Here is a 10,189-nt window from a genome sequence, read left to right on the forward strand (position 1 = left end):
CATCCAGAATTGGACCACTTGTCACCACTTCCACCACTACCACCCTAGCCCAATTCACCATCATCTCTTACATGGGTGACTGGTGTTAAGGAACAAAAATTCAGTTGAGTAAATCGGAAGGTCTAATTGGCTTTATTGAGCTATTATGAATGGGCAGCATCCCATCAGGAAAGTAGAGGGGGGCCTTGAGAAGCTATGCAATATAGAAGGCTTTTATAGGTAGAAACTGAATAGGACAAGAAAGTTATTAACAAAAGAAATGATCGTTTCAAGCAAGGTTACCTTCTCTTAGGCAGAGGTCTTAGGCAGATTGCCTCAGCTTCCTTTGGGGGATGGAGAAAGTACATGTGACAGATTACCTCAATGGACTGGCCAGACAATTCCAGACTATTGATTAAGAAGATTACATTACTGGAGAAGGTTAACATTGCAGTTAGTTCTGGTGTTAAGTCTAGTTTCAGTATCGTGGGCTTTAGCACAAGTGACTCCATTTTGGGCCTGTGGTTTTCTCTTTTAATACTGGTTTCCTTGCTTTCACTCTAGCCCCACAGTCGATTGATGCTTTAGACAGAGTGATCCTTTTCTCTCTCAAACCTAAACATGTCATTTCCATATTCTCAACTATTTTAACTAGATGCCCACTATACTTAGAATAAGATCCAAACTTACCATGAGCCATTCTACCCGACAGATCAAAGCGTAACAGGGATTTAAGATTAAATTTTTACAGGTCCTTCTTTTATTTTAATGCTAAATGAAGTCAAGTCTGCCACAAAGCAAATTATAGCCTCTCACGTGCATGGTAAAGTCATCACTAAATACTCTCTCAGGCAGACAAAAATGCAAAGCATTTGATCATTGCATGTGATCATGTCAAGTTTGAGGCAAGAAAAAAAATGGAAAATAATAGCAATCAAAATAAATGTAATCAGATTGGATTCATCCATTGAAAGATAGACTATCGCAACAGATTAAAATAACACAGTGTACAGTTATAGGCTACTTAAAGAGCCATACTATAAATAAAACAACACAAAGTTTGAAGATAAAACAAAAATATTAAAGAGAAATACTAACAGAAAAAGCTATGAAAATATAAATACAGAAAATGTACACTCACAGAAAAGAACACTCACAGAAAAAGAGATACAACAATAAAAAAAAAAGGACGATTCTCCCCAAATTATTAAAATCTGGAATTTTTATGTCCCTGACAGAACAGCAGTTTCATGAAGATAGCTTGGTTTCTGGTTTCTGATACCATCATCTATTCTCTGTGACCCTCCAGACTGAGAGGAGATGCAGCTACTGGGAATGCTAATTTCACGACTGTTTCACCTTCTCATTTGATTTCCGTGCATTAATGTCACCTGGTAAACAATTCTTTGTGTTAAATTTGCTCTTCGTAAAACACTTCGAGTGATTTCTGTTTTCCTAGTTGGATCATGGCTGACACAAAAATTCATACTCCTTTTTAAGCAAAAAATAAGACATATTCAATTATGCAGTGTCACATCGCAAAATTCACTGGTTATTTTCCATTTGCTCCCCTCCAGCATCCAGTCTCTGCCCTTCTCCCCTTTGTCCTATGCTCTAGGTGGTAGCCCCTGTAAGTTGCATTACCTGGACTGCTTATACTCTAGCTTCCTACTGGAAGATACTGGCAGAAAATAAGAAAACATGAAGAGAGATTAGGGTAATTTTCCCATTTCCTCCCTACCTATGTGGCTGCCATGATTCTGGCAGTAGCGGTGCCTTTCTATAACTTCAGCTTCTGCATCTCTGTATAAAGCATCCTGTTCCTACTGCTCTACATCTCACTGGGCTCCAGTAATATTGTTTCCTCCCTTTGTCCCTTAAAGCTTGATGATTGTAATAGCCCCTTTTCACTGTTGATAGTTCACAGGTGCCGTGACCTCCCTCAACATACTTGTAAATACATTTTTGTCAAAATCCCAGTTGAATGTGCCTTCTGTTTCCTAGACCTTGAGCGCCACTGAAACAGAACATAAAGGAAGTTTTACCAAATTTCAAAGAACTGACGTCACAGGTGAAAATATCTGAAAATACAATTAGATGAGAAATCAACAATAAAAGTTAAATCTACATACACTTGTTTTGTACTGGTCTCAGTCTATCAATAACCAACATTGTGACTGCACCAGCCCTTGTGGTTTTTATTAAGAATGGAAGTGAAGCCACTGTTGCCACAGGAGGTGTGAGGAGAAAAAAAAACATTCAGATGATAGATTAGTTTTCAGATGAGGTTCCTTCAGATTCCTTGGATGCTGCTAAAAATGCAAATACTTCAGAAAAACTCACAGATCAGGTGATGCAGAATCCTCAGGTGCTGGCAGCCTTACAGGAACAACGTGACAGTCTCCTACGCTCCTTCGAGTTACATCAATACTTTACCTAAAGCAGTAAAGAGAAGAATCGATGCATTGAAACAACTTCAGGGGAAGTGTGGTCACACACAAGCCAAGTTCTATGACGAGGTCCATGACCTGAAGAGGAAGTACATGGCACTGTATCAGCCTCTCTTTGACAAGAGAAGGGAATTCGTCACTGATGATGTTGAGCTGACAGATGCAGAATCGGAATGGCACAGTGAGAATGAAGAGGAGAATAAATTGGCTGGAGACGTGAAACATAGTCATAGCAGAAAAAGAAGGCACAAAGCAAAAGAACCAAGCCCCAGAGGGATTGCGGGCTTCTGGTTCACTATCTTCAGAAATGTATATATGCTAAGTGACTTAGTCCAGGAATATGATGAGTCAATCTTGAAACACCTGCAGGGTATTAAAGTGAAAATTTCCAACCCTGGACAGTCTCTGTCTTTTGTATTATGGCTCCACTTTGAACCCAATGACTACTTTACCAATTCAGTCCTGACAAAAATGGTACAAGGTGAAGTCGGAGCGAGATAAGGCCCCTTTTCCTTTGAAGTTCCTGAAATACTCGACTGTGATGACTGCACTAGTGACTGGAAGAAAGGGAAAAAAATGCCACAGTCAAAATGATCAAGAAAAAGCAGAAACATGAGGGACGAAGCACTGTCAGAACAATTACCAAACAAGTTCCCTACAATTCATTTTTCAACTTCTTCAATCTGCTGAAAGCATCTGGGGATGGAGAATCGCTGGATGAAGACTCTGAATTCACATTAGCCTCCGACATAGGGATTGGACACTTGTTTCATGAGCGGACAGTCGTGCCAGCTGTGCTGAACTTCACAGGAGAGACCATAGAGGCTGACAATTTTGAAGATAAGGAAGGAGAAGAGAAAGAATTAGAAAGTCATGAGGAGGGAGAAGATGAGGACGATGCCAAAATTAACCGACTGCAAACAGCAGTGAGAAGCAAGTGAGCCTCCGCCAGTGTGGCTGCCACTTAGAGGTGACTTCCAGGTCTCATCATGGCTGCAACACCATTGTAGTGATAGTGCTTACATGTCACTTGTTTTCAAGCGTGTGATTTTCATTTTAACTTTTCCTTTGTCATTATTTTGCTTAACCTGTACAGTGCCAACTTAAATGCCTTTCACGAATAGATTTAATTCAAGTAACTTACACGGCCTTGGGTGTGGCTCAGTAGACTTTCCCAGGCCCTGCCTTCGGGAGAGCCCTACAGACCACATTGGCATTGGGGGTGGGAGGTCACTTGAGACCCAGGGCAGATGTCCGAGAACATGGTTTCAGGGCATCTAGAACCAACTACACCACTTCCACCATTGTATCGATTCTTCTTTCATTTGAAGAAATCCACATGGTCTTCTTGGTCTTCTGTATCTGATCATCTCAGGAGAGCTGTAGAGTGGGGTCCTGTTTATCCTCAGAGTGCTTTTTCTTTGGTTTTATTTTCCTTGGGGTGGGGTGGGGGTTGTGGCATACACCTTGCTGAGGCATGAGCTTGTGTGCTTCATCGCCATATTTATTTATTCTTTCATACTATAAGGGCTTGGGTCGCATGCTGTCAATTGTCCTCGGAGTATGTTTTTGACTGGAGACCTGGAAACTTGACAAGACGGCGATAGTACTCTCTCCTCCAGGAGAGAGTCCTGTATGAGAGAAACTGCACCCCGTCCTACCATGATGCCAGGGACTTGCTTCTGTGACATGCAGACCACGCTCGGCTTTGAGGATGGGGTTGTAAGCAGAGCCAGGATTTGCCCATCTACTATGGTGAGGGTCTTGAGCTGGAGGCTCTCTCTCAGTGTGTAAATGTTGTGTGTCACCCTCTCTGCAGCTCCCATTTCTCAGCTCCACATCCATCTTGTTTTAAAAGCCTTGGGTTCAGAGTGACCTATTTATGGCTGATATGCGGGGTTTCCATGTGTGTGACCACAGTCCCTGGCAGGCCAGGGATACCAGGTCCACACTGTTGCCAGGCCCAGAGAGTGTTCATTGCCCTTACTGATAATATATCTGTAACAAAATATGTTATTTTCAATTTGTACAGAATATTTAGGAATATTGCATTAAAGTTGTGAAACATGAAAAAAAAGGAGTGACGTCAGAAGCATGGATGTGTGAGTGATCTCCCCTTGAAATTACATGTTGAACACCTACAATTCAACAAATAACATTTAATCTGAACACAAGCTCGTCTGAGAGATCTGCACATCAGAGCATCGGAAGGTGGGCCAATCACAGGAGACAGGAAGGTGGAAAGGGAGAGAAGATCAAAGACAGGTGCTACAGAATGGAGCCCAAAGTTCTCTGCAGGAAGAGGGGGAAGGGGGAACTACAAGGCAGTATTTTGGCTCTTTGAAGCCCTGAACAGTCCTACCTGAGTGATCAGCATATCCTATGCAGCAAAGCCCAGTTATCAGGACAGCTATGTCTTAGCAATCGCCATTGCTAGGCAGAAAGTTGAGTCATGAAGCCTGGCCACCTCCCCCTACCATCCCAGAGTGTGCCCTCCCTCCACCCCCCTACCCTCCCAACACTAGCAACAAGTCCCAAGGGAATCTGCAGCAACCAGAACTGAAATGTTTATACACTGTAGCCAGTCCCAGTGACAGGGGTGGAAATATAGAAGCAAGGCAGCTGATCCTTAAGGGCCAGCATTACCAGAAGGGAAACAACCACACACACCACTGGCCTCTTGCAATCTACCCCGCCTCCACCCAGTCCAGCTGATTTGGAAGGAAGAAGTGAAGCATTGCATCTGAATATTGGGGCAGTACCAGGACTTCAGGGTCTTTGCAGAGGCTCAGACCCCCATCAACCTTCACATTTTCCCATGGGGGTGGAGTCCTGGGACCAAGGTGACCTGGTCACAGAGGAGATACATATCTCCCCAGAGAATAAAGGGCATTTTTAACCTCAAAGCAGACATCCAAAGGGCTTGGGCAGTGCAGGAGCCTTGGGCACCATCTACTGGAAATCGAAAGAAAAACCTCATCAACCTACTAAAGAGAGATTACTATACAATAAATTATCTTTTTTTAAAAAAAGCAGAGTATATTCCCATTAATGCCTAGGCAGAGAAATAGTCCGTTAAACACCATGAACAACCAAGGTGATAAGGCAGCTTGGAAAGAAAATAAAAAATCTCCAGTCTACGGGCATGCTACCTTGAACAAGCCCAATCCTATCTGATCTCAGAAGCTAAGCAGGGTCTGGCCTGGTTAGTACTTAGATGGGAGACCACCTAGGAAGACCAGGTGCTGTAGGTGTAAAAAATTAAAAAAAACCCAAGGAATTGTAAGATGACAAGGACTTGCAATCTGTGAGGTCAACCAAGGCTTGCCTCACCTGAAAAAAAAATCTATTAAAAAATTTCTCCAGAAAATAAGCTTTAAAATATAGAAATATGTGACTTAAATGACAGAAAATTTGAAACTGCACTTCTGAAAAAATCTAACGAGATGCAAAAAAAAAATTCTGATCAACAGTTCAAGAACTTACAAATAAAATCAATGAACGACAAGTACACATTACCAAGGAACTCTAAAATAAAGACCTTCTGGAGACAAAGAACTCATTAAAGGAGATTAAGGATAAAATAGCAAGCTTAGGGAATAGAGCTGACTACATGGAGAAATGAATTAGTGCTATCAAAGACAGAAATCTTGAAATGACTCAGATGGAAGAAGAGAGACTTGAGAGTGAAAAAAGTGAAAGAACTCTACTATCTGACACCATCAGAAAAAGCAATATAAGAATAATGGGTATACCAGAAGGAGAAGAGAACAGAGAGCCTATTCAAAACAAATAGTCAACGAGAATTTCCCAAACTTAAAGAAAGAACTGGATCCTTAAATCCATGAAGCAAACAGAACACTTAATTATCTCAACACAAAAAAGGCCTTCTCCAAGACACATTATTTTAAAATTGCCAAAAATTAATGACGAAGAATTTTCAAGGCAGCCGGGGAAAAGAAGACAATAACTTAAAAAAGGAAAATCCATTAGATTATTATCAGACATTTCAGCAGAAACTTTACAAGCTAGGAGGGGGTGGAACCAAATCTTCAAACTATTGAGAGAAATTACTAGCCAAGAATAATATATCCAGCAAAGTTCTCCTTTAGATATGAAGGAGAAATAAACATGTTTTCAGACATACGAAAGCTGAGGGAATTTTCTACCACAAGGCCTACATTACAGGAAATACTGAAAGGGGTCATTCTACCTGGAACAAAAAGACAAAAAAATATATATATAACTAGGAGTAAGATGATCAACAGACAGACAGAAACAGGAAAGTGACCCTTATTAAGAACAGGGTATTATAAGCTTAAATATTACATAATAGTTAAAGGTAAAAAAAAGAACACTTTAAAAAGAGAAGAAGACAACAGCTACCTGCAACCTAGAGCAAAAAGAGGATAATGTGAGAGAACAAAAGCAGAAAAATAAAGGGAGTAAGGCTCTGAATCTGCAAAGGGGGATGGAGATAAGGCACATGCAGAAGGAAAAGAAATACTGTGCATGTTTGTAAATACAACTTTCTTTTACAGAAACTTAATGATAACCATATACAAAAAATTCAAAACCAAGACACATAACAAAACGAGGAAACAGAGGGAAAAACCATAAAATACCACCAAATTAAAATAACGGACAGAAATGCAAGGCAAAGAAACAATGGAGACACCGAGCTACCATAAAACAAAAGATAAAATGGTTATAAAGAAAACCTCATATTTCAATAATCGCTCTAAATGTAAATGGACTGAACTCAACCGATAAAAAGGCACAGAGTAGCAGATTGGATCAAAAAACAAAACCCAACTATATGCTGCCTTCAAGAGACACATCTCGGCTACAAGGACAAATATAGACTCAAAGTGAAATGGTGGAAAATGACATTCCAAGCAAATGGCATCCAGAGAAAAACGGGGGTAGCCATACTTATATCTGATGAAATAGACCTCAAGATAAAAAAGGTAGAGGGAGACAATGATGGACACTTCATAATGATAAAGGGGAGCATACATCAAAATGTCACAACACTTATCAATACATATGTTCCTAATCAGAGAGCACGAAAATATATAAAGCAATTGCTAACAGAACTAAAAGGAGAAACTGATGAAAACACAATAATAGTAGGGGACCTAAATACCCCACTGCTGGCTATAGATAGATCATCCAAGCAGAAAACAAATAAGAAAATAACAATCTTAAATGATACCTTAGACCAACCGGACATAATCGGCATTTACAGAGCCTTTCATTCCCAAACAGCTGCTTATGTATTCTTCTCTAGTGCACATGGAACATTCTCAAGGATGGACCATATGTTGGAACGCAAAACTAGCTTTGACAAATTTAAGAAGATTAAAATCATATCAAGCATATTCTCTGATCATAATGCTTTGAAACTGGAGATCAATTGTAAAAAGAGAGCGGGAAGAACCACAAATACGTGGAGAGATTAACCCATTTCCCACTTAGAAAAAAAAAGTGCAGCTCGCTGCTACCTATAATTTAATTTTACATAAAAACACTCTTTGAGACTGAAACAAATCTGACTGGTTTTCAATGTGAAAATATAAAAACTGTTCTCGGGAGTTATTTCTAAACAGAACTTGTCTCTAATCCTAATGTAACAGAAGTGTATACATAAATCGGATTCATCAAATGAATCTCTGGCTAACGACTGTTCGAGAATGATGTTAACATCACGCGTGGGAATGCTACGTTTTCTAGGATTTGACATTTTCAGCGATCGAGAATTACTATATTTTGTAAGTGGAAATACCACTACTAAAAACAGAATGCTATAAATGGAATGATGTCATTTGTTTTCAAAGACTATTGATATACTAGAGCTATGCAAAAGTAATAATAAAAGCGAGATGTTTTGTGGCAAACTTTGGGGGTAAGGTTAGAACTGTAATCTGCGAGTTATCTCGGGGTAAACGCGCAGCCAGCGAATACTCTTGGAGCAAACGGGAAATGGATTAAGGGTAAAATTGAAGTTCCTCTTAAAAAGAAGAAATTCTGTCTCAAGACTCCTGCCTAAGTTTCAGATTGGTCAGCTCCCACAATTTCAAATGCATAAGCCAATTCCTTGAAATAAACGTACACCTATATGTCTATGTGTGTGTTCTGATCGTTTTTCTACAAAATTCTTATTGATACAAATGAAAACCGTTAACAGCTAAACAATAGACATGTACCAATATTTTGTCTAAATAACCTGTAGGTTAAAAGGGTACAGAATTTGCCACCCCAACATATGTCTCTTTGACCTAAGGATTATTTTAGGCAAATTATTTTTAAGAAACAGCAAACAGGAAAATCTCTGAAAACTGAGTAGAAGTTACTCTTCTGTAAGAGACATTTACATATATAAGGGCAATCTCTATCTTTAAGGGTGTCTTCCTTTCAGTACCAGGAAGAGGAGGATGACTCTAAATCTCTAGAAACTCACCAATGGAGAAGGCAAGGACTTAAATCTGCGTAACAACGGTACTCTTCTTTACTGAGCTTTGCCTGAAAACCTCCAGTAAGGGACTTACCTACCCCCAACATCTTCCTTTATCTTTAGGAGATGGTATTTAAGGTGATGGCTTTGGCCATTTCCAGAGTTATGCAGTTTTCCTGGGTACCTCCCATGTTTTCATAGATTGAGATTACCATTTGATGACAAAATAAAACATGTGTGTATATATAGATATATATAGATAGATAGATTCTAAAACACAATTGCAAAGAAATTTAGAGATCATTTGGCCCAATCGTTCACCCAGGATGCAAATCAGAATCATACAGATGGATTTGAAAGAAGATATGATTACGAAGTGCCCCCCGTTCCTCCCTTCTCCCCTCTGGCTCACCCTACCCCCCACCCCCACAATTCAGACTAACAAATAATTCTTCTTTGGCCACACTTAAGAAGCACTCATCTGATGCAGCCCTCATCTTTTACATGGGAAAGTGAGGTTTAGGAATTGACTCATTTGGCAAAGGTCTCTCCTCACTTTGGAACCTTCCAACTCTACCATCCTCCTCTTTGCAATAGCAAACACGACATTATTCTGAATCCAAAATGCAGCGCCTTGTTCATGTCACTGGGGGTAACTACTATGTTGACTTGCTTTTGATCCATCTCCTTTAAAGATTAACAGACCCCCTATGAGTTTGGTTTCTTCAGTTGGTACATTGGCTTAAGCCTTGAGAGGTTCCAAGAGCAAGTACCACTTTTTTAAGCACCAATGGAATGTAGAGTCAAATTATCTTACTGCTTTCAGTACTGCTGGACTGTCAGAATAACAACATGATATTCCTGTCATCAGTCCTCTAGTCGATCCTTTAATTGCTTAGAGTGACGCAGCAAGGAAAGAACCGTCCACTGACAGATAAGCAACACTGCCAAAGACAGGGTACAGTACATTCATATGTAATGTCAATATCATTGGCACAGGCGAACAGTGCTAGGCTGCCAGTGCTCAAACGACAATGGCTATTCCCTGTGCACTCACAACAGGCCAGCAAACTGAAATTTTTTTGCCATAGCACCCTGGCCTAGAAGGACATGTTCAAGTTTTAAAGCAGGAACATCAAAGACTTGAAAACTCATATCCGAAAAGATATTTGCATGCCGATGTTCATAGCAGCATTATTCACAGAGGCCAGGACATGGAAGCAAATGAAGTGTCCTACGATAGATGATTGGCTAAAGAAGCTGTGGTACATATATACAGTGGAATATTACTCAGCCATAAGAA

At 40.1% G+C, this 10,189-nt stretch overlaps 1 protein-coding gene and 1 pseudogene across 1 annotated transcript in view; both read left to right on the forward strand.

The window, feature by feature from the left end:
* Nucleotides 1-5,424, forward strand: part of LOC102894696 (nucleosome assembly protein 1-like 4) — a gene marked incomplete at its 3' end in the record, with an annotated part of 13,223 nt that extends 7,799 nt beyond the window's left edge. The window contains 4 exon segments of the mRNA XM_025040074.1: nucleotides 2,255-2,376; nucleotides 2,378-2,999; nucleotides 3,002-3,341; nucleotides 5,393-5,424. Coding sequence (XP_024895842.1) covers nucleotides 2,255-2,376; nucleotides 2,378-2,999; nucleotides 3,002-3,341; nucleotides 5,393-5,424 — 1,116 coding nt within the window.
* A 140-nt stretch (nucleotides 5,425-5,564) lies between these two features.
* On the forward strand, nucleotides 5,565-5,683 carry LOC112471404 (annotated as a pseudogene).
* Nucleotides 5,684-10,189: the final 4,506 nt, after the last annotated feature.

This window comes from Pteropus alecto, unplaced genomic scaffold (assembly GCF_000325575.1).
Source record: "Pteropus alecto unplaced genomic scaffold, ASM32557v1 scaffold309, whole genome shotgun sequence".
Classification (NCBI taxonomy): domain Eukaryota; kingdom Metazoa; phylum Chordata; class Mammalia; order Chiroptera; family Pteropodidae; genus Pteropus; species Pteropus alecto.